The following is a 27,948-nucleotide window of genomic DNA, read 5'->3' on the forward strand; positions in this document are numbered from 1 at the left end:
TTTAAAATCATTTTTCAAGCTGGTGTTATAAAGTATTCTAATTTACTGAGATAATGACTTTTGGGTTTTCATTGGCTGTAAGCCATAATCATCAACATTAACAGAAATAAACACGTGAAATAGATCACTCTTTGTGTAATGACTCCATATAATATATGAGATTCACTTTTGCATTGAAAAACTGAAATAAATTAACTTTTTGATGATATTCCAATTTAGTGAGAAGCACCTGTACAAGATTCCATCGCCTTAATCATGCCGACTTGAGAAATCGTGTTACCAGGTCATTTATAGCGCACAATCAACGATATAAACTTGCAAACAAACAAACAAATCGATGGTGGAATTGCTATTTTTCACCATTTCAGCGCTGTTGGAATTTCTTCTTGTTTTTCAGCACGTTAGTTCATAAAAGTAATGGGATAGTACAAAACTATAACTCATCTCACAAAAATAGTTAAATGGATGGAAAATTTATAAACATGACTCATATGGGAGGAAAAAATAAAAGTACAAAAATGAAAAATCGCGTGGTCCTATAGACGTAAAAAGGTTTATATTTCACCAGTTAGAAACCAATCGCTGGGACAAAAAAGTAGCTGACGGGACCTCAACGCCGTCACAACTCAAATAGCGGCAGTCCGCACCAGGCAATGTGTCCGCCACCTACTAGGGAAGGAAAATGTGTAAAGACAGCAGTTTCTTTGCTGAGATAATCACTGATACTCACAATTAGGCGGTGACTGCTGTATTGGAGTCTGAGGAGGCATCCGAAGCTGAGGAAAGACAAAAAGGACACAAATAGCGCCATGGTCATATCAATGCCCAGGGATGAGGAGAAATGAGGAGGTTGCCATGGAAGCCTGCAGAACTTTGTAGGCCAAAAGCATCAGCAGAGGAATCAGTCAGGACACAGGGACAAATCTTTAGATATCCCCCCAAAATGCTACCCCCTCCATCCCTAGATTCATTGCCAATATCTGAGTCTCCTTATTAAATATCACAGAAGCTCCAGTATACTCACCGCTGGCCGCAATGTAACGCCTCTTATTTTCTGAAAAAAAAAAAAAAGGAGAGAGAATTAGAAACAGAAAATTTGCAATCCTCCAGTGGCTGTTAACACATTAAATGCCGCTGTTAAACGCTGACCAGGAGACCTCTATGGTTGTCACTGCCGTATTGCTATGAGTGCCACCCGATGGTTGGTGCTCATAGCAAGAGAGGCATTCTGCTACATGCAGGCGATCTGATCATCACCTGTATGTAGCAGAGCCGATCGGGTTATGGCAGCTTCTAGTCTCCCATGGAGACTATTGAAGCATGCCAAAAGTGAAAAAAATGTTTTTAAAAAAATATATAAAAGTTCAAATGACCCCCCTTTCGCCCTATTCAAAATAAAACACTAAAAAAAACAAGTAAAACATACATACGGTATATTTGGTATTGCCGAGTTCAGAATTGTCCGATCTATCGATAAAAAAAGGATTAACCTGATCGCTAAATGGCGTAGCAAGAAAAAAAGTCAGAATTATGCTTTTTTGGTTGCTGCGACATTGCATTAAAATGCAATAACTGGCAATCAAAAGATCGTATCTGCACCAAAATGGAATCATTAAAAATGTCAGCCCGGCATGCAAAAAATAAGCCCTCACCCAACCCAAGATCATGAAAAATGGAGACGCTACGAGTATCAGAAAATGGCACTTTTTTTTTAACGAAGTTTGGAATTTTTTTTCACCACTTAAGATAAAAAAGAACCTAGACATGTTTGGTGTCTATGAACATTTAATGACTTGGAGAATCATAATGGCAGGTCAGTTTTAGCATTTAGTGAACCTAGTAAAAAAGCAAAACAAAAAACAACTTTGGGATTGCCCTTTTTTGCAATTTCACCGCACTTGGAATTTTTTTCCTGCTTTCAGGACACGATGTGTTTAAACCAATGCTGACGATCAAAAGTACAACTCACAAAAAACAAACCCTCACACAGCCTTATTGATGGAAAAATAAAAAAAGTTATGGCTCTGGGAAGAAGAGTAGCAAAAAACGAAACCGCAAAACCAAAAATACCTCCGTCATGAAGGGGTTAAGAAATAAAATAAATACCATTTTGAATCATCCCCTTTTTTTCCCCCGAATACAAAAATGAAGATATTCAAAATAAATAAACATATTTGGTGCTGCCTCATCTGTAAAAACCTAGACTGTCAAAGTGTAAAAAAAATAATTAACCCATAGAGCAGAGAAAAGATAAAATAAATCAAATTTCCAGAATTGCCATTTTTCACCTCATCCTAAAGTGCAATAAAAAGAGATCATCATACACACTCCAAACTAGTATGTGTCATGGAAATCAAGAGTTAAAAGTTATAGCAAAATATATTTCCAATAGATGTTCTCATATCAGGGACAAAAGAGTGTTTTGCGACCTTGTACAAGAATGGGCTTATCTGCACCTGTTAGATAATGGCAAAAATATGTGAGGAGTTCATCTAAAATATGAGCAACTCTTTATGTTTATTGAATTCCGGGAAAGTTGCTTAAGCATATAGATTTTGGACCAATAAGGAGTAGACAAGTATGTTTGAATTATCCATTGTATTGTAAGAGAATAAAAGGGCTAACGGTGCATCAAAGGTCAGACAATGCTTATGGCCAATGCTTTGCCCACTTGCTGCAAGTTAAGAATAAAAACTACCTTACTCCAGATGATACCATTATTCAGGAGACCATTTTTCTTACAGCTTGGTCCTTCAAACCCAAGATCTCTCTGGCCCTTCGGGGTTGAGGGTGACACCGTGCACGGGGTGCCAAAGGCTCCTTATTCTAAGGCTAGTTTCACACAAGCGTTCGGCAGAACTGCAGAGGGCTGCGGAGTTCCTCCGTGAAGCTCCGCCCACTGCCGCACCTCCTTCGTTCCGCTCCGCCTATGTCTGCACCTGTCTCTGACATTGGGTACGCAGGCTGTGCGGATGTATGCGGATGCCTCTGCATGCGTCGTTTTGATGCTGCGACAACCGCAACAAAATGCAACATGTTGCGTTCGACGCAGGTTGCTGCAGCGTGAAGACGACGCATGCGGAGGCATCCACATGCCTCCGCATGGCCTGCACACCCAATGTCAGAGACAGGAACGCAGACCGAATGCAGACGTAGGCGGAGCGGAACGGAGGAGGTGCAGCAGTGGGGGGAGCGGAACGGAGGAACTACACAGCCCTCCACAGCTCTGCCGAACACTAGTGTGAAACTAGCCTAAGACCTCCGGCTGAATTGCCATAAAAAGATGCCAGTCTCTCTGGACACCGGGAGGGTGACAGGCTCTAGAGCAGACAGGATATCTTCATCAGAACCAAGGTAGACAAAAAATATACTTGTTCTCTTTATATACAAGCAAACGAGTATTTTTGAAAGCTAGAGCGATTAAGTATCTTATTCCGAGGAGGGAATAGGACTATTGTGGGACCAGGGTCAATGCATCGTCTGTGTGAGAAGAATACAGGAATAAATAACTCTGCGAGCACAATAAACTCATGGTAAAGTTTATTCTGAGGAGGGAATAGGACAAGTTCTGGGAACTAGGGAAATATACCATAATACGAGAACGCGTGAAACCTGGGTTCCCCAACTCCAGTCCTCAAGGCCCACCAACAGGTCATGTTTTCAGGATTTCCTTAGTATTGCCCGGGTGATAATTGAATCACCTGTACAATACAAGGGAAATCCTGAATACATGACCTGTTGGTGGGCCTTGAGGACTGGAGTTGGGGAACCCTGTGTCAAACTAATGAAAGAGAGAAATGTAATAAAAAATTAAGGTTTTTTTTTCTTCTTTGTGAGATTATATATGTATATATATATATAAATATACACACACGAGGTGAGTACCCAAAAAAAGAGAATAACTTATTTATTTTAATTCAATATAAACATCTTGAAAACATTGATCCATTAATCCCCTTCCCAGTCTCGTCCATTAGATGATATACACGTGTCCCAATGGTTTTTCCACTGTTCGCAACATTTTTTATATTCTTCTGAACTAATGCTAAGTGCCTCCAGCTATTTTTAATTAACTTCATCCACATCCTGAAAACACTTTCCCTTTAGGTTTTTCTTCATTCTTGGGAAAAAGAAGGTGCAAGGCGCTAGGTCGGGTGAGTAAAGGGGGTGACCCTGATTTTTTGTCAAGAGTCATCATAGGGGATGAATCTTGGTGTTACACCTATGATTCTGAAAAAAAAAAAAACAGCAGCCCAGCCAAGGGAAGACGCTTCATCACCCAGACCAAAAAAACACAGCAAGTGAAATCAAATGTGAAGTCCATTACGTTTATTTTTTTTTTTTTTTTTTTTTTTTTTTACATCAAATCAGTCATTCAAGTTGAATTTGTTCCTCAGGGCACAAGAGCGAACCAGCATTATTATCTGCAAGTGCTGAAATGATTGCATGAGGCAGTGAGAAAAAAACAACCCGAATTGTGGCAAACAGCGGATCTGCGCCTGCCCACAACGCATGGAAAATAAACCAGCTTTTGGTGAAAAACAGCATGATGTCACAATGCCCATGTAATAAATTGAATTAATCATTTGAATAAATAATACTCAAGACATAGAGCATTGTGGGCTAAATAAAAAGTCGGATACTTTATTAAGGCTTACGATACAGGTAAATAACGAATCATTCAATAAATACCACACATAAATAAATAATTTAATAAATAATGAACCTTGTAAACTGGTCCACCCATAAATTAGGATGACCATCCCTTTAAATAAGCACCGCGATAACCATAAAAATGTCAAAATTAATAAACTTAAATACCGGGAGGGAGGGCGGGGCTTCTTTAGATGACTCAAATTATCTGGCGGAGCCACCAATTTATACCTTTTCAATCTTCCCGCTCATTCCACCTCAACCAATCAAGAAACAGTATTCTCCCAGAACTATAACCAGAATAAACTGGTTCAAACCGCTCCTGGGACACCCATAGCTCAAAAGACGTAAACAACTTTGACCTTTTACTGACCTCTTGCCATAGCAGGGCCTGTTCCCTTATGATAACTCCATCTAATAAAATGGGGTTATTACATGATATCGGTTTCTCGCCATCTTTACTCACCCGACCTAGCCCCGTGCTACTACTTCTTATTCCCAAGAATTAAGAAAAACTTACAGGGAAAGCGTTTTCAGGACGTAAAACAGGTTAAGAGAAAATAGCTGGAGGCACCTAACAGCATTAGTTCAGAAAAATATAAAATCTAGATGGAGGCCTGATGCTATCGCATCGGGAGGGCGGTAATGTCACAATGGGGGCAGGCTTTGCAGCATTGAGAATCTCTCCCCCCATGTGCTCACCCACCTATCCGCTCTCTCTTTCCCCATGTGCTGACTTCTCCCGTCTGTTTTCTCTTCTTTGGCCTGTCTACCCCATGTGCTATCCCCCTTGTCTGCTGCCTCTCTCCTCCCTGTGCTGTGTTCTCCCCTCATGTGCTGTCCTGTCTGAGCTGGCTCCCTCCTGTGCTCTGTCTCTCACCCCTGTGTCAGACCATGTACAGAACATACCACAGCTCCTGGGCAGGGGAGGAAACAAAAGACAATACTGACATTACAGCATGAGATCGCAGAGGATACATTTTGTGAGGTAAAATATTGTTTAAAAACAGTCATTGGAATATTTTATCTCACAAAATGAATCCTCTGTGATCTCCTGCTGTAATGTCAGTATTGTCTTTTGCTTCCTCCCCTGCCCAGGAGATGTGGTATGCTCTGTACGGTCAGACACAGACAAATTTACAATAGAAGTGTAAGGAAAATGTACGTTGTAAAAGGAACAGGGAATGTGAGAGAAAGTTACAGAGGATGTGATAAATACTGTGGTGTGAAAGGATAGAGGAGGAATGGATGGTGCAGGTATGCTTTGTCTCAGGAAAAGTGGGTCACTGGGCTAGAGATTGTTTTCAGCAAAGACACAGACAGCAAAGTGAGAGAAGAAGAGATGCTAAACTTGACTTAGATGTGCTACTGAATAAAGGAGTCCACAAGATAGAAGTGACCATTAATGGGAAAAAGGTTGTCCTCTTATGTGTCTCAGGTGCTTCGAGAAAAATGGTGAATCCTCAGGACATACCCCATGTGCGAACATCTAGAGAAAGCATATGTTTAAGAGGGGTCCACGGTCAAATACATACGGTAAAATATCCCTAACAGTAAAAATACAGGACAAATATGTGTCCGAGGAGCTTATTTCCTCAGACTATGTTTGTCATCAATGAGTAGAGGGAACATCTATTAAACTTGCAGTTACCAAGCCTATAATATTGAATATTCACAATGCTATATCTATTGTCACTAGAGTCTTAGTGAGTCCCTATATAATTTGTTGGGTACTGATGTACTTAGTGCCATGAAGGCATTCGTTGATTTCTCTTCAGCTGCTCCTCAAATTGTGTCTGTAGTTCCTGAAGAGACACTGTGTACACTTATGGCATAGTGGCTTACAGCCAAATTCAGAGTTTGAGAAAACTCTTAGCACATGAAAAGAAAGAGGGGAATGACTCAGCCAAAAGTGAAAGTAGCTTTTAGCACATGAGGAGACTCCTCCTGTGTTGCTGGGTTAAAATAGAAATTGACAGAATCTACTGGACAACCACAGGGAAACTTTCAGTACATGTGTAAAGGGGTCACGGTAGCCATCCTGGACCTCTAAGCATGCCCCGGTGTAAAGTGTTCAAAATGTATATATATGTATATATTTATTGGTGTTACATAATGTTGTTAGTATGTGTAGATATGCTGTAATATGTGTGTTGTACAGGGAAAGTGTAATATTAGCGTTAGGCAACTAGATGGGGGCATTTTAGTGCACCTAGTTTAGCATGGTAGTGTATCAGTGTAAATAGTCAACCGTAGGAGGGGTCACTGTGGTTAGAGGTAGTGAGCTTCCTGAATATTATTATTACTATTATGCATTTATATAGCGCCATTTATTCCATGACGCTTTAGAGGGAGAAGGACGAGGACCCCATAGGGCAGGCTAATAGCCCAGGCAACTTAGATACCCCGTAACATTGTGTTCAAGCAAGAACCCAGACATCCAGAGCAAGTGGGACAGCACAGTCACAGCTGCAGGAGCTACAAGTATGTATGCTACAAGAGAAGACACGGCAGGACAGGCGGGCGGGTCACTCACCATGTAGCAGGTCATAGCATAGGCTGATGCCCTCAGATCTGGGGCAAAATGGCTGAGGGAACACCCGGTGGCAGTGGGTATGGACAGGGAGAATGCCGAGAAAATGTACAAGATGGTACGACCCAACCTCGAGCTGTGTGACAGGGAGAGAGGTGAAGGGAAAGCTGGGGTAATGTGTAATGTGGAACCTGCTGTAGATGCTGTATTAAACCTGGATGTGCTGCAAAGACATGAGAGTAAAGTTTTGTGTTTTGAGTTACAACTGGACTGTGCCTCTGTTATTTTGAAAATGGCCAAAGGTGACCTTAGAGAGCAAAGGAATAACCCTGACGGCACAGAGAACAGAGAGGCAAGTAAGCTGAAAGTGAAACGTGATTTTTATGTAAAGGGAGGTCAGGGCCCGCAAAGCCCGTTAAGCTCAGCCATGACTACTGCCCTGGCCGACCTTTACACTTGTCCAACAGAGTCTTGGCTCCCAGTGACAGGAAGCTATGGATCTATCCCTAAGTACAGGTTGAGAAGAAGCCATGTTGGTGATACCCAACACTTTCTGGTCAAAAGGTGCAGTAGATGTGCCATTCATAAAAGGAGCAAAACCGGTTGAAATCACCCCAAAGTCTTCATTTAAACCTCACCAAAGACAGTAACCTCTCAAACCAGAAGATGTAGATGGTTAGTATTACATGATGTCAGTTATCAAGAGTATGGGGACAAACAAAAACCATTAGCCTAATACTCCTTTAAATTAAACACGGTAGCCGAGGCTCTGCTACAGTTGTTGCCGCATCCATGGCTGTTCAGGCCTCGGCTACATTTTAGTTGTTTCACTCCATTACGCTTAAGCTACCACATGCAGCACAAGTCATACTATTGCCAAACATAAATGGATGGATAAAGGTGCTTTAGTAAAAAGATGGCAAACATGTATGTGCGAAAGTATGGGAAAGTCCATCCTACCAAGTAATCTGTTTAGATATACCCATGGACAAGCCATGTCCCAATTAGGAGATACGGTAGGAATCATATCAGAGGTCTTTACAGCACATGGATCCAAGAATAAGAAAAAATAATAATTTGCATGTGTCACGGCACCGGCCCCTGCTCCTGCTTACCTCTCTGCACGCTCTGTCCGGCGCGCTCCTGCTTCTCGGCGCGTCCCCGCGCCCGGCCTCCGGCTCCCTTGGCGTCGGGTACGAGCACACAGCGCGCGGCCTCCTGGGTAATGTGATGCGCTAGCCCCGCCCCCAACATGGCGGCGCCCACCGCTACATATGCTCGGCGCCTGCTCAGGTAAGACGCCTGATTATCTTATGCGGTGACGCTGTCTGCTGCGGTGCTCACTGTGTCCTCAGGCCCCCTCTTGTCCTCTGTCTGTGCTGTGTTAGTGCCTTGGTTCTCCCTAGTCCGCTGCCTGCTTGATCTCGGTCTGCCTGTACTCTGCCCTCCCAGTCTCCCTAGGGCTTTCCCTCCTCTGTCCTGCCTCCTGCTCTCCCCTCTCCGTCTCGGTTATCTGCCGTCCTACACTTTATACATCATTTTGCTTCTTTACCTTTACAGCCTCCAGTCCCGTGCTCCCCTGGCTCTCCAGTCCTGTAACCCACTGGGTCTCTGCCTTGCCCGGTGCTCTGCTTATCGTCCACGTCAGTGCCTTCTTTCTATTGCCTCAGTCGTCCCTTTGGTTCCGGCTGTTGCGGCTCTATCCCCTGGAGGTCTGTCCCTAACACTCCCTGTATAAGGGGTGGTTCTCACCTGGGCACTCGCCTCCGGGGGCTCTGGAGTCGTGACCCAGAGGGTCCACTTTCAGGTGCATCTTTATTTTTTCTCAACACCGTAACAGCATAATCAGGCCATGGACCCCGCTGGAGCCACGGCCACTCAGAAGGAGTTAGTTTTCCTTCGGGAGAATCAGACGCGCATGATGTCCTTCATAAAAACTATGGACTCACGTCTTTCCGCCCTCCAGTCCTCTGACCCTGGAAACGCCGCCCAGTTGGCTGGCTTGCAACAGGAATTGGCGCAGCAGCGAGAAACCCAGTTGCATATTCTCAGCTACATGGCTTCGGTGGACGGTCGGTTGCTCGCTTTGCACTCGGCCGCATCTGCTCCCCCAGCCGCGGGTTCCCATCCTCCTCCGCTGGTGGCCAAACCACCCCGATATAGCGGAGACGCCAAGTTATGCCGGGTTTTTTTTTAAATCAGTGCCGTCTCCATTTTGAATTGCTGCCCCAGCAGTACCCCACTGACCGAGCCAAAGTGGCCTTCACCATTTCTCATCTTGAGGGGGACGCTTTGGCTTGGGTCAATCCGCTCTGGGAACGAGATGACCCAGTAGTTACTCAGCTTTCCGTTTTTCTGAATACGTTTCGTCGAGTTTTTGACGAACCGGGCCGTTTAGCCTCCACCACTGAGGCTTTATTTAACCTATGTCAAGGTTCTTTAACTGTGGGCCAGTATGCTATCCAGTTTAGGACTCTTTCCTCAGACTTAGGTTGGAATAATGAGGCCTTGGTGGGCACTTTCTGGCAAGGCCTCTCAAGTCTTATAAAGGATGAGCTAGCTGGTCGTGACACCCCAACAGCTCTCGAGGATTTGATCTCTTTAGCTACGCGAATTGACCTCCGCTTTCAAGAGCGTGCTAGGGAGAGAAGGGTCTCTCGTCCATTTTCTTCTGTCCGCAGGCCACCCAGTCCTCGACCTAGGAGTCTCCCTTCACCTCCGACACCCGAACCTATGCAGGTGGATCGCCTGAAGCTCTCTGACCAGCGTCGTAGGGAGAGGAGCCTCCACAGTTAGTGTTTCTACTGCGGTAGCGGTTCCCATCTCATCCGAACTTGTCGGGAAAACTTCTCCGCCTAGCCCAGGTAAGAGAGGCCTCCCTAGGTGTATATGATACCTCTCTCCCTCTCACTTTGTCTGTCCTCTTGCATGTTGGTGGGAAGCGGGCTTCTCTGGTGGCCTATGTGGACTCGGGTGCCGCCAGGAATTTTATCAGGCTAGAGGAGGTTAATAAGCTTTCTGTTCCCGTGAGGGCCTTGCAAAAACCGCAAGTTCCCACCTCCGTAGATGGTCGACCCCTGCTAGAGACTGTTACTCTAGTTACTCATGAAGTGGAGTTGCAGGTAGGGGTGCTGCACAAGGAGAAGATTACGTTTTACGTCTTAGCAGGCATTTATCTCCCTATCCTGCTTGGTCTTCCTTGGCTGCGGCTCCACGAGCTCACCTTAGATTGGCATAATGGCAATGTTTTCCGCTGGGGGAGTCTTGTCGGGCTCGATGTCTGCTGTCGGTGTGTCCCGTAGGTGACCCTCGTCCTTCCCTTCCCCATGGATTGCCATCGGTGTACCATGATTTTTTGGATGTTTTTGACAAGAAAGAGGCTGAGACTCTTCCTCCGCACCGTCCCTACGACTGCCCCATCGAGCTCGTTCCTGGTACCATTCCGCCTCGTGGTAGGATTTATCCCCTCACTCCGGCAGAGACCCAAGCCATGTCTGAATACATCCAGGACAACTTGGCTAGGGGCTTCATTCGGAAGTCTTCGTCCCCTGCAGGAGCAGGCTTCTTTTTCGTAAAAAAGAAAGATGGGTCCCTGCGCCCGTGCATCGATTATCATGGCTTGAATCGTATCACTGTGAAGAATAAATATCCACTACCACTCATCTCTGAACTTTTTGATTGCTTGAAGGGGGCTCGTGTATTCACCAAGCTTGATCTTCGAGAGGCCTATAACCTGGTTCGCATACGCTCCGGGGACGAGTGGAAGATTGCGTTTAACACGCGTGATGGACACTACGAGTATTTGGTTATGCCCTTTGGGCTTTGCAACGCACCTGCAGTATCCAAAGAGCTCGTTAATGATGTCTTTTGAGATCTCCTCTACTCCTGTGTCATAGTCTACCTAGACGACATCTTGGTCTTCTCTCCTGATCTGGCCACACATCGCTGAGACGTCCGCCAAGTCCTTCTACGTCTCAGAGAGAACCATCTCTTTGCCAAGTTGGAGAAATGCCTCTTTGAGCAAACTTCATTGCCTTTTCTTGGTTTCATCGTTTCGAACTCGGGACTAGAGATGGATCCTGAGAAAGTCTCGGCAGTTCTCAATTGGCCACGTCCCTCCGGAGTCAAGGCAATTCAGCGTTTTTTGGGTTTTGCCAATTATTATATTCAATTTATCCCTCATTTCTCTTCTTTATCTAAACCCATCTCAGCTCTTGTCCACTGGAGGTCTGTCCCTAACACTCCCTGTATAGGGGGTGGTCTTCACCTGGGCACTCGCCTCCGGGGGCTCTGGAGTCGTGGTGCATCTTTATTTTTCCTCAACACCGTAACAGCATGCAGGACATATTTGTCCTAAACATAATTCCCAGAGAAATTGAGACCTAGGCGAGGGAAATTCCCACAACCACAATACCCATTCCAAAACATAGATTTCACAGAATTAAATAAATGTGAAAGAAAACTTTCTGCCTAGTGATATTAATGTATTTACAAAATGAATATGTCTTTTCTAGTGCCAACGTAGATGCTGAGACAGTGGCAAACGCACTTGAAAGAAATTATACCAAGCTTCGGGATATCTGAGAGGGTATATAGCAATAGTAGATCCATACTTTGCAAATATAATCATTACAGCAGTGGGAAAAAGTTTTAAGATAAAGCTGTAACCGAGCCCCCGGTCCTGACTGGCACTCGCTCTGCATTGCGATGCGGTCACAGCAGCCGCTTTGCATTTTCAGAGCTATGACAACCAGCGGTGCTCCCGCCCCCATGACTGCTACAATACACAGTGCCAGTCAAACAGAAGCCCGCAGCTGACGTCAGCATGCATGTGACTGGGGCACATAGCATTGAAATTACATGCTCCCGTCACCTGTACGCTGAAGTCAGCTGCCGGCTACAGAAGAGGACGCCATGCGGCGGTGGAGCGGATGGGAGGTGTGTATAATTGTTTATTTTTTCTATACATTAAAGATCAAAGGCAGAATAGGAGACATATACCAGGATGGGATATATATATATATATATATATATATATATATATATATACCAGGATAGGGCCAGGAAGGGGAACATATACAGTGTACTATATATCAGGATGGGCTGGATGAGGTACATATATACCAGGATAGAGGACAGGATTGGGGCCCAGTTCAAATCTAGCACTGGGGCCCATCATACTGTAGTTTCAGGGGTTACAAATGAGTTTAAAGATAGAAACCAGATAGTTGTGGGGTTCGAGTCTCTCCTGTACTGGTGGGCTACAATAAACAAAAATGTGTGTTGGATTAATTACATTTATTATAACCAACAGAGGTTTGTTAATCATACACATTATGCAGTAAAAGGCATTGCATAACAATTGGGTCTAACTTTCCTCATGACCTGGCAGTAGAATGGAATGGTGTTTGCTATTTTACTAGCAGAAGAAGGTGGTGTATGCAAAATGCTTGGAACTTACTGTTGTAAGAGGGAACTAATTACCTTGCTACTGATGCCTCGCTGTGTGATGGCAGCCATATTGATGATCTGCAGATGTTATTGTGTACCTGACATAAGAGAACTATTCCAGAGACTGATTAACACCACTATAACTAACATCATGTACCAGGATGAGGAACCATTTGAGAGACTCGCAGCGCAAGGTCAAAGACAAATCCAAGAATGAGCAACTAAGATCAGAATACAAGACTAGGAGCGCAGCAAATACACACACCTCGTGAGCAAAGCTACAATTGGCAGTAATCTATTGCAGAGAGAGAGCTGAGCTAATTTAATGCAGAGAGAGAGAGTATCACCTCTATGCTGATGACACGCAGATCTATCTATCTGGACCCGACCTCGCCTCCTTACTAACAGAAATCCCACAATGTCTGTCTGCTATCTCAGCCTTCTTCTCTGCTCGCTTTCTCAAACTGAACATGGACAAAACAGAATTCATTATCTTTCCCCCATCTCACTCTACCCCTCCACCAGACCTATCCATCAATGTCAACGGCTGCTCTCTTTCCCCAGTCCCGCACGTTCAGTGCCTTGGGGTGATCCTCGACTCTGCACTCTCTTTCAAACCACATATCCAAGCCCTTGCCTCCTCCTGCCGCCTCAAACTCAAAAATATTTCCCGAATCCGCTCATTCCTCAACCACGAAACCACAAAAACACTAGTGCATGCTCTTATCATCTCTCGCCTCAACTACTGCAACCTCCTGCTCTCTGGCCTCCCCTCTAGCACTCTGGCTCTGCTCCAGTTCATCCTATACTCTGCTGCCCGACTAATCCACCTGTCTCCCCGCTACTCCCCAGCCTCCCCCCTATGCCAGGCCCTTCACTGGCTTCCTATTGCCCAGAGGCTACAATTCAAAACCCTAACCATGACATACAAAGCCATCCACAACCTGTCTCCTCCATACATCTGTGACACGGTCTCTAGGTACCTACCGGCACGCAACCTTCGATCATCTCAAGATCTCCTTCTCTACTCCCCCCTTATCTCTTCTTCCTACAACCGTATACAAGACCTTTCCCGTGCTTCCCCCATACTCTGGAACTCCCTGCCGCAACACATCAGACTCTCACCATCAACGGAAACCTTCAAGAAGAACCTGAAGACCCACCTGTTCCGACAAGCCTACAGCCTGCAATGATCCTTGGTCTACTGAACCACAGCAAGACCTGCTCTACCCTCTCCTACTGTATCCTCACCCATCCCTGTAGACTATGAGCCCTCGCAGGCAGGGTGCCCTCTCCTTATGTACTTGTGTGTCCCTTGTCTTACACATGTTTATTATACTTGTCTATATTTCCCCTTTTCACATGTAAAGCGCCATGGAATAAATAGCACTATATAAATGCATAATAATAATAAAATAGCCAGGTAATTACTCCAAACAGGAGACACATGGATGAAGCCTCGGCACACCCTGATCCTGATTGGATGTCTAAACTGTCACTCAAGGAAAAACAGCGTATGCACAACTTCAGAAGGTGCTCAAGTAGGGCCCCACACCATACATGAATAATAAAGAAAACTTGGCACTCAACTTCTAGAATATTTTTTTGGATTTTTTAATGCAGCCAGAAAATAATAGACGTTTCGGCCTCACTGGCCTTCATCAGTAACAGACTGCAGTATAGTGTAGTTAATCGCATTCAGTGCGATAATAGAACTGACACCATAGTCACTTTAAATGTGCCTGGTCATGCACTAGGCGCTGGGCATGGAGCCTGAATCAGATAGTACCTGGGTGGGTGGGGGTGCCGTGCAGACATCAGCGACCCAGAATCCACTGTTGGTCAGCTGTCATTTACTGCGTCCAGACACACTAATAGGAGGAAACGTGACAGTGGGCTTATCTACACTTGTGGGATAGAGATAAAATGTTGCCTGTGCCCTCAAATCTCACTAATTTTTCTTACGGTATGAATAAAAATATCAGCTCAATAAAAAAAAAAAACAATGCCTAACACAGTGCCAACGACAGAAAAATAAAACAAGTTACAGGTCTCAGGAAATCACAACTCAAGCCAAACATGTTATACAAATGCCAGAACATGTTTAATCACTAAAAAGTAGAAAAAAAAAAACTATACAAGTTTGGTATCGCCATAATCATAGTGAGCTGGAGAATCATGTTCCCCGGTCAGTGTTACTGTACAATAAACATCATGAAAACGAGAACCATAAAACCAATGGTGGAGTCGCACATTTTTCACCATTTTATCGCACTTGGAATATATTCCCCTTTCCAGAACATTATATGGTACAGCGAATGGTGTCTTTCAAAACTTCAACTCGTTCTACAAAATAGCAATCCACATATGGCTACGAGGATGGAACAAAAATGCATCATTAAGGGGTTAAACTCAATAATTATATAGTATGTGTTAGGCTGGGGTCTCACTTGCGAGTGTGATGCGAGAAACAAGAGCAAGTCTCTTGCATCAATACCCAGCACTGCCACTGGCACTCGGTACCGGAGTGTACGGCTGCATAGAAAACACTCCTGTGTGTATCTGCGAGGCGGATCTCCATCAGCGTCACATCCGCCATAGAGCCCTTTATTCCTGACACTTACTTTTGTACAATATGAATCCAGCACCTGCGAGAACGATGATGATGAGGACGACGACCCCAGCACTGGTGATCCCAGCTAGGAGCGCGTTCTGCGCTGGTTCTAAAATTAAGAAATGATAAGAATACAAACACATGAGAGATTCTTATAAGAAAATCACAGAAAGCAGAAAACTGACGCATAATAATAATAGATTATTCCTGCACGGTGACACATTGTGGGTATAAAAGATTTGTGCGAGATATCACAAGTCTAAGAGATCAAATTTCTCATAAATGTGGAAAGTTTTTCCAATTATCCACATGAGCAACATGAAGCTGATGAGACACTAAACTGATAAAACTGGAGAGAAGTGACGGAGAGACTGGGATTGTGAATGTGGGAAAAACAAGTGCAAATCTATAAGCAAACAAGAAGCTGATGGAAGAACTTTTTCCATTGATTGCATAGACCTATTCCCTTCCCAAATCAATTCATGGGAAGACCCTAGTTGCAACAATGTTCACTGCTGAAAAAATAAAGGGAGCACTAAAATACCACATCTTAGATATCACTCTAGTTGCAAATCTTTATTCATTACATATTGGAATGCATTGAGAAAAATAAAACATAAAAAAGATGTCGGATGTTCTCCTGAGGGATCCCCTCCAAGACCTGGATTAAAGCATCAGTCAACTCCTGGAGATAAAGTGGTGCAACGATACATGTACTGTCTTGATGTGCTTGATTCGATTCTGGTTTGGGAACGGGCAGGCCACTCCATAGCATCAATGGCTTCTTCATGCAGGAACTGGTGACACACTTCAGCCACATGAGGCTAAGCATTATCATGCATTAGAAGGAACTCGGACCCAGTACACCTGCATATGGTCTCACAATGTGTCAGAGGATCTCATCCCGGTACCTAATGTCAGTCAGGGTACCTCTGGCTATCACATGGAGGGCTGTGCTGCCATCCAAAGACATGCCTCCCCACACCACTACTTATCCACAGCCAAACCAGTTATGCTGGAGGATGTTGTAGGCAGCAGAACATTCTTCATGGCGTCTCCAGACTCTGTCACACGGTTTTCAGTGTGAACCTGCTCTTATCCGTGAAGAGCACCGAGTGCCAATGTAGAATCTGCCAATCATGGTGTTATCTAGCAAATGTTAATTACCCTGCATGATGTTGGGCTTGTAAGCACAACAACCACTTATGAACATCAGGCCCTCATACCACCCTCATGGAGTCTGTTTCTGACAGTTTGAGCAGACACATGGTTGTTAGTGGCCTGCTGGAGGTCATTTTGCAGGGCTCTGGTACTGCTACTCTTGTTCCTTCTTGCACAAAGGAGGAGGTAGTGGTTCTGCTGCTGGGTTGTTGCCCTCCTACAGCCCCCTCTACGTCTCCTGGTGTTCTGGCCTGTCTCCTGGTATTTGATCCATGCCCTGGACACTGTGCTGACAGATACAGCTACCCTTCTTGCCACAGTTCGCATTGATGTGTCATCCTGGATGAGCTGTACTACCTGATTAACGTATGTGGGTTGTAGACACCGCCTCATGCTATTGTACAGTACCCCTAGGGTTGACAGTAATGACAAAATGCAAAGTGACTAAAACAACAGCCAAAAAGGATGAGAACAGAGAAATGATCTGTGGTCACCCCCTGTAGAACCACTCCTTTATAAGGGTTGTCTTGCTAATTGCTGATCATTTCTAACTGTTGTCTGTTCCATTTACACAACAGCAGGAGAAATTGATTCACAATCGGTGTTGCTTCAGACCTGGACAGGTTGGTTTCACAGAAGTATGATTGACTGGGAGTTACATTGTGTTGTTTAAGTGTTCCCTTTATTTTTTTGAGCAGTGTATATTTTCCTTGTCTGTTCCTTCTCATGCATGGCCGTTGATGGGTGCAGCATTCTGTCAGACAGAACTCACACAAGGGCTGAGAGTCACAGCGCCAACATTGTACGTGATGTATGAGATGTATTTAAGCCACACATCGGGAAGCGATTACAGCCACTCAGCAGGACGCCAGTGTCAGTTCCTACCTCCCTTTCTTCTGCTGTTGATAGTACAGTCTGTTTAGGCTCCATATTTAACCCCCTCATGTATCTGGTGGCATCCTCCATATTATAAAGGTTATCCCAAAATGGCAAGTTATCCATTTGATGGGGAAAAGCTAGCTAATTGCTGGTAATCAGAATACTGGGTGAGCAGTATATGACCTTTGCTTCATTCATTGTCTATGGGATGCTGGATATGGTAGAGCACTGTACTCAGCTTTATCCAGCAGCCCCATAGACAATGAATGGAGTGGAGGCCGAGCATGGTGCACCTACACAACAGTTAAGACTGCAGAGCCCCCATCTCAAGTTTACTGGGGTGTCAGTGGTAGAACCTCCAGTGATCAGCAAGTTATCCAATATCCTGATTTTTTTTTGAGGGGGGGAATAACTCTTTAAGTCCCATGGACACCTTGAGCTTCATCTTTCCAGCTGCCTTATCAAGAGCTGCCTTGTGTCCTGCCCTTATTGAGAGGTCTTTGATCTTATGTTTGGCCATATATGCTCTTTGTGCTTCTTGTTTCTGATTTGGACAAGTCACAGCTGATGGCGGGTGATGGTTACTGTCGAGGCAAAGTGGTGGCGATAAAGGCAGACTAGTTGACAGGGAGTCCAAGTGGTCTCCTTATTGCTTCACATTCGGTTGATCTGACACATTGACAAATTAAATGTTTGCGTTCTAGTAAGAACTGTTGGACCCTCGATGTTTCCTGTGCATGACACTTGGTCTTATGATGGATCCTTGGAACCCAGACCTATATTCAGGGGAGGATAATAAGGTTTGAGGGTACAGGGATTGGGCATAGTATTGAAATAGGGAGTTTGTCACCGAAAAATTTACAAGGCACACTTTGCATATCCTAAACCGGCAATTCCCAGCAGCCTTGCCCAGAATGTTATCCTGTTTAAGGTATACCCCTTTAGAGAAAACGCTCACCCCATTTTACATCGAGTGGCTTTTCCAGGCTCCTGTGATCCACATAACAAGAGTAGCTGTCACCATCTTTGGGGGTCACTTCCGCGCTGACCCTGATCTGATAAGTGCCGTCAGGATTGGGAAGGACGAGTGTGGTCTCATATGAGTGAACTTCATCTTCCCCATTCATCCACTTCACATCCACAGGTCGGGGGTGAAATCCGTATACCTGGCAGTGAAGCATCATGATGTCTCCTTTCTCCTGACCAGACACCTTCACCTGTGGCCGAACTGAGAGTAAAAGATATTAAATATATAAGTAGCCCTCAAGTAAGCAAAGGGCATCAAAGAATTCCTCACAGCTATGGTAATACAGTGAATAGACTCTTAAAAGAACAGTATGAGGACTAGTTATGGACATGGGGTCCATTCAAACATTTAAAGAGGATTTGTCACCTGCTCAAAAAAAATTAATTTAAATCCCTGGTAAAGATCCCTGGGTGCCCCTGATTCTGTCACTTTTATCCCTTTTGTGCCATGTGGCTCCATTGCAGAAATATTCACATTTGTTGCTTTTAAAGCGCAGCATCTGAAATCACTGCTAGTTGTTCAACTGGGTGTTTCTTCAGAGTCTTCTCTGGGGCCATGCACTTTCAACCCTCCCTGACAATCACAGCTCAGCAGTATTTGTAACTATTAGATCAGCTGCAGAACTGTGATTGGCAGCATTTCGGAGGCAGGGGTGAAAGCAGATGCCCCCCAGAGAAGACTCTGAAGACACGCCCAGTTGACATGCAACCAAAAACTTCACATGCTGCGCTCCAGAAGAAACAAAAGTGAATATCTCTGAATACGTGAATATCACAGCCAAATCAAATGGACAATACTCTATACTCCTGCTTCTAGACCTGTCCACTGCATTTGACACAGTTGACCACTGCCTCCTACTACAGATCCTCTCCTCCTTCGGCATCAAAGGCCTTGCCCTATCCTGGATCTCCTCATACCTTTCCAACCGCACATTCAGCGTCTCCCACTCCCACACCACCTCCTCATCCCACCCTCTCTCTGTTGGAGTCCCCAAGGCTCTGTTTTAGGACCCCTACTCTTCTCAATCTATACATTTTGTCTGGGGCAACTCATAAAGTTCCACGGATTCCACTACCACCTTTATGCTGATGACACTCAGATCTACCTCTCTGGCTCAGACGTCACCTCTCTGCTGTCCAGAATCCATATCCTCCTTCTCCTCTCGCTTCCTCAAACTCAATGTAGACAAATCTGAACTCATCATCTTTCCTCCATCTCACAGATCTTCTTTACCCGACCTAGCTATAACAATTAATGACATCACACTTTCCCCAGTACGAGAAAACCGCTGCCTCGGAGTAACCTTTGACTCTGCCCTGTCCTTCAAACCGCACATCCAAGCTCTTTCTACCTCCTGTCGCCTCCAGCTCAAAAATATTTCCAGAATCCGTCCATTCCTCAACCCTCATCATCTCCCGCCTCGACTACTGCAACATCCTTTTCTGTGGTCTCCCTGCTAACACCCTCGCACCTCTCCAGTCCATCCTTAACTCTGCCGCCTGACTAATTCATCTCTCTCCTCGCTACTCCTCCGCTTCTCCCCTCTGCAAATCTCTTCACTGGCTCCCATTCCCTCAGCGTATCCAGTTCAAATTACTAATTCTGACCTACAAGGCCATCTATAACCTGTTTCCCCCATATGTCTCTGAACTAATCTCCCGATACCTTCCCTCACATAATCTCCGGTCCTCCCAAGACCTCCTTCTCTCCTCCACACTTATTCGCTCCTCACCCAACCGCCTCCAAGACTTCTCCCGAATAGCCCCTATTCTCTGGAATTCTTTGCCCCAACAAGTCCGACTATCAACCACATTTGGATCCTTCAGATGGAACCTGAAAACCAACCTCTTCAAGAAAGCCTACAGCCTGCAATGACCCTGCTACCTAATTCTCTCTCACCATTACCGGTGATATCACCTCAACCAACACTGGAACTGCTGCAACCCACCAACCTACTGTCTCCTTCCCCACCATCCTGTAGCATGTAAGCCCGAAAGGGCAGGGTCCTCTCCCCACTCTGTATCAGTCTGTCATTGTTAGTTTGTTTACTGTAAGTGATATCTGTAATTTGTAATTTGTATGTAACCCCTTCTCATGTACAACACCATGGAATCAATGGTGCTATATACAGTAAATAATAATAATAATAATAATAAAGTGACGCAGCGCAAAACAGAAAATAACTGCAGGATCAGGAAAGCTCGGGTTTTTACAAGGTATTTGACTCAATTTTTTTAAGCATGTGATTGGTCTTGTTTAATAATACATCTGATAAGCAATAGTTAGTATCTAATGACCACAGTTAAAATGACTGGAACAATCAGGTCCATATACATACGTCATAAGGATTGAGGTTACATTGACACAGGACATAAACTTAATTGAAAAAGATTTAGTGAAAAAAAAACTTGGCACTCAGAAACGCAGTAATGAGAGAAAAAGTTTCATTTTATTCTGCATACATAAGTTGAATGTTTTCGGTCTATACCCAGACCTTCATCAGAAACTGTATGCTTCAGTGACAGGAACCCCAAAATCTAGCGCAAGGGATTGCGAACTGCGTCGCAAGGGAAAAAGCGATTTAATTGAAAAAGAATCAGCTCCAGATTTTGCTGTGAATCTGCAGTAAAATGGGAAACAAATCCACGGCACAATCCATCTGGGATACACGCAGATTTATCCCGCTCCATACATACACGCACACCTATACATTTACCATGAATGCTGGAAAGGCATTAAAGACTGTTACGCAGTGTTGGAGTTACGTGGTAAAATCTCATCCACTTGGATGGCACTATAATATACTGCAGATTTTCCGCTGCAACATTTTGGCAGTAAGACAAAGGCGTCGCACAGACAACGAACCCATCACATCTACCGAGCTGCTGCCACCAATCACTGCCCTCAGTGTAAGGGTATGTGCACACGTTGGGGATTCATGTGCGGATCCACAGCGGATTTGGCCCTGCGGATCCGCAGCAGATTCGCTAGTGATGTACAGTACTATCTTATGCTATGGAAAAAAAAAACACTGTGCACATGCTGCGGAAAAATCTGCGTAGAAACGCAGCGGTTTATTTTCCGCACCATGTCAATTCTTTGTGCAGTGTTTTTACACCTATTCCATTATAGGAATCCTCAGGTGTAAAAATGCACGCCAAATCCGCAGGAAGTCCGCAGTAAAAACGCGGGTATTTAGACCTGCGGATTCAGTGGATTCCGCGGGAAAAAATCCGCACACAAATTCGCAATTTGTGCACATATTCTTACACACTCACACTATGTTTATCCCCTAATAAAACAGGTTTATGGACCAACTAATAAATGTCTATAGTCATGATATCAATATGGACAAGCAAATCTCCCATTTTTGCACCTATAATGGAAAGTGACGTCACCTCTACGCTCCAGGACTTCTCTTCCGTGTTCCAAGAATCTCTTCAGTAAGTCAATACACTTATTCTCCAGATACACCTTGTAAATATCACCCCTTCTTACATCCGGTCTGTTCCATCTCTGTGCGATTATCTGAGCCTCGTTCATGATAGGCATAAGTGATCCGGTCTGTACGTCTAAGTCCATGAGTTTTTCTCCGTCGTATCTAAACTCCTCAAATCCTTTGGTGCTGCCATCATCTCGCAGCTCGCAGCTGCTCATCACCTGGGCGACATGGAAGCCTGCCCAAAATACAAGAACATGTTATACATGGGGTATGTGTAGATTTTGAAATTATTAGCAACTCTGCAGTTTTTGTGTGTAAAATATATAATCAGAGTAGATGGTGAATGCGTGATTTCCTCCTAAGTCATATATGTAAAAGGCATACTTAAAGGGGTTGTCCGGGCTTTTCACATAATCTCAGTACATATCTGGGCTGCAGAATTATGACAATAAGTAATTTACTTTCTGTCACTAGTTTGCACGGTTTTCTAGATATTCTGATCAGAATGTCCAAGGGGGGGGGGTGTTATGGCACTGAAATGAGAACTGTTATGAATGAGTCACCGGAGGAGGAAAAAACAAAAATGCAAGCTAAGTCCAGAAAACCGGAGAGGTTGGTAGCTAGCGGATTGCAGACCCCTGATCCTATTCACAACAACTAACAGTAGCCGTGGAGCGTTCCTACGGTGGTCCTAGACGCCTCTTGACAGCCGGAGAACTAAATAAGCCTAAAGAAAGAAAGGGGAAATCTAAACTGCCCCAGAGCAGACCCCAAAGCAATAGACAGCCCCCAACATGTATTGTCGGTGAAAACACAAACAGACAGAAAGACAGGCAGAGCAAATGATGGGGCCCAACTAACTAGATAGGAAAGGACAGAAAAGATGCTGGCTGCAATCCGCAAAAACCCTACCAAAAATGTCCCAACACGTCTGATAGGAAAAACAGCCCTGAAGTAACTAGACTTCAAAATCCCTATATCAGCACTCCGATATATTCTGAAGACAGAACAAAAGAGATTTAACCTATCAGGGACAAAAATGGAAATTCAGCAGAGCCCCAGCCGGGGCTGGCAGAACACAAAACTAAGCAAATCAGACAAAATCTCATGGAACAATAACAGAGCAAAACATAGCTTTAGAAGACAGGAACTGAACTGGAGGCCAGAGCTCAGAGCAGAGAAATCACCAGCAACCCTACAGGGCGTCGGCTGCCTTATATCCACTCAGATTCCGGATGTCCAATCGCAATCCACCTGTTCAGGTGACAGGTTTCTCCCATCCAAATCAGTTTCACCACCTCCTTTCACCAGCAGAGCTAGTTCATCGGACATAAAAGGTGAACGAGAAAATGAGCTCACAACAGAGAACTAGTCGTAACCTCCTACTCTACTCCAAACCTGCCCTCTATAGCAACAACCCCACCCTCCATAGCTACAGGCCCTCCCCGTCCACATGAAGCAGCCCTCATCACACAGTAATGAATTCTTCCCCTCCAGCAGCCTCAGTGCAGAGAGCAGAGAGCTGCTCCTCCCCCAGACACACACTGAACAGTTATCTATGGAAAGTGAATCTAGTGAGGAGGGAAAATCATCCTGTGTTCTGGGACACTCTGTGATTACAATACATAACTCATTATCAGTATTTCCTTCCCTCACTGTCCATGGCTGCTGACAGCAGTGAGAACAGACTGTGTGATGGCCAGTGATGGGGGTCTGCAGATTCTAATCTGCACAGGGGATGGCAGTCACTGATGTAATCTGTTCTGTGACAAAGCCTCTGCTGTGTGAATGAGACAGCTCTGTGTCACTGATGTCTTCACACAGCAGCAGATTTGGTGCAGTGTATGTGCGAAGCTCCACCAAACTCCCAGCAAGCTCCAGTGACCAGCACCACCCACTGCCCACTCATTGGCTGGCAGTAAACTGCACCAGCACTCATCTTTATCATTATTCCAGCATTGGAAAGAACACAGCAGTGATCCTGTATTTGTGAAAGCAGCACAATACATACATACATACACCCCCCAACACTTCACACTGTTACAGCTGCTGATTGGACAGGCTGCTCCCATCAGTATTTGTGTCATTAGAGACACAGTGCTCACACATACGCTGCACCAAATCTGCTGCTGTGTGAAGACATCAGTGACACAGAGCTGTCTCATTCACACAGCAGAGGCTTTGTCACAGAACAGATTACATCAGTGACTACCATCCCCTGTGCAGATTAGAAGCTGCAGACCCCCATCACTGGCCATCACACAGTCTGTTCTCACTGCTGCCAGCAGCCTGGGACAGTAAGGGAAGAAATTACTGATAATGACTTATGTATTGTAATCATGGAGTGTCCCAGAATACAAGACTATTTTCCCTCCTCACTAGTTTCACTTTCCATAGATAACTGTTCAGTGTGTGTCTGGGGGAGGAGCAGCTGCTCTCTGCACTGAGGCTGCTGGAGGGGAAGAATTTGTTACCGTGTGATGAGGGCTTCTTCATGTGGACGGGGAGGGCCTGTAGCTATGGAGGGTGGGGTTGTTGCTATAGAGGGCATGTTTGGAGTAGAGTAGAGTAGGAGGTTACGACTAGTTCTCATTTCAATGCCATAACACCCCCCCTTGGACGTTCTGTTCAGAATATCTAGAAAACCGTGCAAACTAGTGACAGAAAGTAAATTACTTATTGTCATAATTCTGCAGCCCAGATATGTACTGAGATTATGTGAAAAGCCTGGACAACCCCTTTAATTGCTATCCAATCTCTGGCAGACACTGATCTCTCAGGAGATGTCTTTATATAACTTGTCAGAGCTGGGATTCAAACTCAGGGCCTGTGTTATGGAAGGCAGAACCTCTAACAGTGAGCCACAGTCTGCACTTTTGTGAACATGAGAATTTTTTCTGCCTGAAAACCTTAAACTTTCTTTTTCTTCAGGCATATTATATTGGTATACACAGAAATATTTTTATATGCACGTACTGTACATAAGCAAAAAAAAAAAATCTGAAAAGTCAGAGATTTTTTCTCCATAAAGTTACTAAAATAACAGGTAAAGTAAGTATAGTTGGGTCGCCCTCCCAGGGCCGTGGGGTACTCGGTACCGGGCCGGTGTCGGCGGGATGTGTCACAGCAGCGGTGACCTGGACCGTGGCCCTGGGCGCCCAATTAATAGGGGAAGAGATGGTGAATGGTGGAATGTAGTTAATGGAATAGTTTGTGACGCCACCTGTGGTGTTCGGCAAGGGAGGTGTTAAGCCGATGCTGCAGACAGATCCTCCGGGACAGATAGTGTTGTGCAGCAATGATGTTATAGCCCTCCACAGGCAGGGCTGTAGTCCCAGGGCAGTGTAGATGTGGGGACACTTAGATGGTGTAGTGTCCGGCGCAGGGGATGTAGCAGTGCCAGGCGGACGGACGCAGGAAGGAATGGAGGACACCAGGGCTTGTAGTTCCAAAGCTTTACTCACAGTCTGTAGTGCCCGCTTCTGTGCCGTGTCCTCCGGGTCAGGGACTCAGTCAACCTCCAGGCAAGATGGAATTCTCCCTTCCAACACTTCGCCAACTTATGTGCCTTTTCTGAACGTCTCCTCTATAGCGCCTTTGAGTGTGAAGATCTCCAAGTACTGAGTTACACTGGAGTTCCTTCTAATCGATGTTCCCAAGAACTCTCCTTGTACGGCAGACAGCTGTAGCCTGCTTCGGGGACTCTCTACTCCTGAGTCCAGGCTCTCTATCCGTGTTGCTGTTGTGCCCCCAAGTCTTAGATGGGAGTAGTGCATTTACAGCCCACTACTCCACCGATGTCTGCTGCAGAACCATTAGTGTCCATACAACCTCGGGGACTGGGCCCTAGCCTTGCGCTTAGAACTTCTAGGCAGGGCTCTTCCTCTACCCCACGTCCTCCCTTTTTCTCCTACATTCCGTACTTGTCTTTCCCTTCTATGGAAGCTCGGGCTTCGGTTCAATGTCCTTCTCCTTCTTTCCTTTCCCGTGCCAGCTGGCTCAGATCACTGAGGCAGCTGCATCACTCCTTCCTCCATCCCTCTTCCAGGGATCCCCACTCCTCTCCGAGCGGCTTACTGAACCTCCTGAACCTCAATGAACCTACTGAACCTCTATCCTGGTACCGTCCAGCCTTTTATATGCATTCTCAACTCCACCCACCTCCCAGCACGTTTAGTGTTCCAAGCAGGGAACCACCAAAGGTGCTCTGCTTCTCTCTAAGCAAGCAGCTGCAATGTAGTTATGCTGAACTACTCTATTGTGTGGGGTGCAAGTGTTGGAGCGTGGTCAGGAGCCTCCAACTTACCTGGATGGTGGGGCACCACACCTTAGGAGAAGGTGCAGTACCTCTGTGGCGACTGAGCCTCAGGGGCGCCACATATACGGTATTTGGTATCCTCAAGATCCAAACTCATACAATACACTGAACTCATTATTTATGGCACTGGGTAAATAACAAGAAAAATTATTGAACTCATAAAAAATAAAGATATGAAACATGAATGTAAGCTTTACATATGTGATGACAAAATGGCTCCTAAAAAAACTACAGCTCATCTTGCAAAAAAAATGCCTCATATAGTCACTTTTTTTATTTGTTCATTTTTTTTTTAAGTTTGGCTATTATGGCCATGAATAATAAATAAAGAAAAAAAAATTCTTCTGACCATATAACCAAAAAAACCTGATTTATTTTTTTATCAGAATTAATTGTTATATTGCTGCCTCCCTCTGTTTTAGATTTTGGTCACACATGGGGGTCTTAATTGTTTTTTTTTATAGAAGATATATTTTTGACGTTTCCATGTAAGTATGTGTGGCGCCCTGCGTCTTTATCGCCACAAAAGGGTTAAATATGTACTGTTTTGCATGTGTTTTGTAAGCAGTGGGAGTTATGCATTCTCTGCTAGAGACCACAACACACACACAATTCATCTCAGTCCCTTACTTGTCTGAAGCTTAGAGCTTTGCAGACACACCCTAACTGGGAGGGGGAGGAGTCGAGTTGAGTTGTTGTTTTCATTGAAGAAGGAGAGAATGGAGAATGCTCCTGGAAGCCATGACATGCGCTTCCTCCAGAAGCAAAGCTAATAAGAATCAGGGAGTCAGCCCGTAGGCCATCCATGCTTTCAGAGCAGTGTGGTAAGCTGAGAGACTTTGTGGGTTTATACAACCAACAGCAGAGTGTTTTCCCCGGGAAGACTTCAGCAAACTAGGATCAGTGAAAGATTTTGCAAGAAGGAACTGGAGCTTCACACAGGATCCATGCTGCAAGTTGCCAGTGGAGGAATACACAGTGAGTAGTTGCTATACTCCGTGAAGCCTTGGTCCCAGAAGGGATTAGAATAGCAGGAAGCTTACACCGAGTCACAGCAGAGCAGACTGTAACCTAGTGAGAGTTGTAATATCTCCTCTGAACTGCACCTGAACTACAGTAAATGATAAAGCGACTTTCCTTGTCTCCTGCCTGATTACTCCGTGCCTTCTACTTCAATCACAATCTCTGGGGGTCAGCCCTGGTTGGAAAGGGTTAAACATCTGCACTGCCATCACCATCTACTCCCCCAGGGATTATCTGCAGTGCCGACTATACTACAGTCGAACACTCCAACTGGCGTCACGAATCACTACATAAACTTTACCCCTAATCAATACTCCCCTTTTACATGACCGCCTGGGGCCACGGACCGGGTCACTGCCACTGTGACACATCCCTTTAAGATGACCGGCCCGGTACCGAGTATCTCACAGCCTCTGGGGCATGCCATATGTACGCAGGAGGGAATGACATGTGGGGCACGGACACATTTTACACTTAACCCTTGGCTGTCAGAGTCCACTGAACCCCACACAACACACAGAATACTTTTTTGAATAAATGTGTGATTATTTGCACTAGACGTGTAGGACATTGTGTTCTCACCGTTCGTGTTGTTGAATCTCTTGTTCCATAGCAGTAATTCACGTTTGAACACGGCCTCGTTTTCTCGATCAATCCTAGATTCCCTCTCCCAGTGCTCCGCACTCTCCTTCCCCTGCATCCATGAAGCCACAGGTCCGGTTCTGCCGGTGTCGCTGCTGTAGAGCTCAACGTACTGGTCATCCAGATATCCAACGATGGAGAACTCAGGAATCCCGTATCCTGGAGCCGAGACCCCGGTGTAGTAATAGCGCAGAGTGTGACTGTC

General features: G+C 45.1%; 1 protein-coding gene across 1 annotated transcript in view; it reads right to left on the reverse strand.

Moving 5' to 3' along the window:
* LOC141073821 (major histocompatibility complex class I-related gene protein-like) overlaps window positions 1-27,948 on the reverse strand; it is a 46,179-nt gene that overhangs the window by 4,688 nt on the left and 13,543 nt on the right. The window contains exons 2-7 of the mRNA XM_073561276.1: window positions 27,684-27,947; window positions 21,717-21,995; window positions 18,250-18,519; window positions 15,262-15,360; window positions 1,025-1,054; window positions 731-776 (exon numbers count right to left, since the gene is read on the reverse strand). Coding sequence (XP_073417377.1) covers window positions 733-776; window positions 1,025-1,054; window positions 15,262-15,360; window positions 18,250-18,519; window positions 21,717-21,995; window positions 27,684-27,947 — 986 coding nt within the window. The 3' untranslated portion in view covers window positions 731-732. The remainder of the gene's footprint in view (window positions 1-730; window positions 777-1,024; window positions 1,055-15,261; window positions 15,361-18,249; window positions 18,520-21,716; window positions 21,996-27,683; window position 27,948) is intronic.

The sequence above is a fragment of the Dendrobates tinctorius genome, unplaced genomic scaffold (genome assembly GCF_039654945.1).
Source record: "Dendrobates tinctorius isolate UK_male_01 unplaced genomic scaffold, ASM3965494v1 ptg000315l, whole genome shotgun sequence".
In the NCBI taxonomy this organism is placed as follows: domain Eukaryota; kingdom Metazoa; phylum Chordata; class Amphibia; order Anura; family Dendrobatidae; genus Dendrobates; species Dendrobates tinctorius.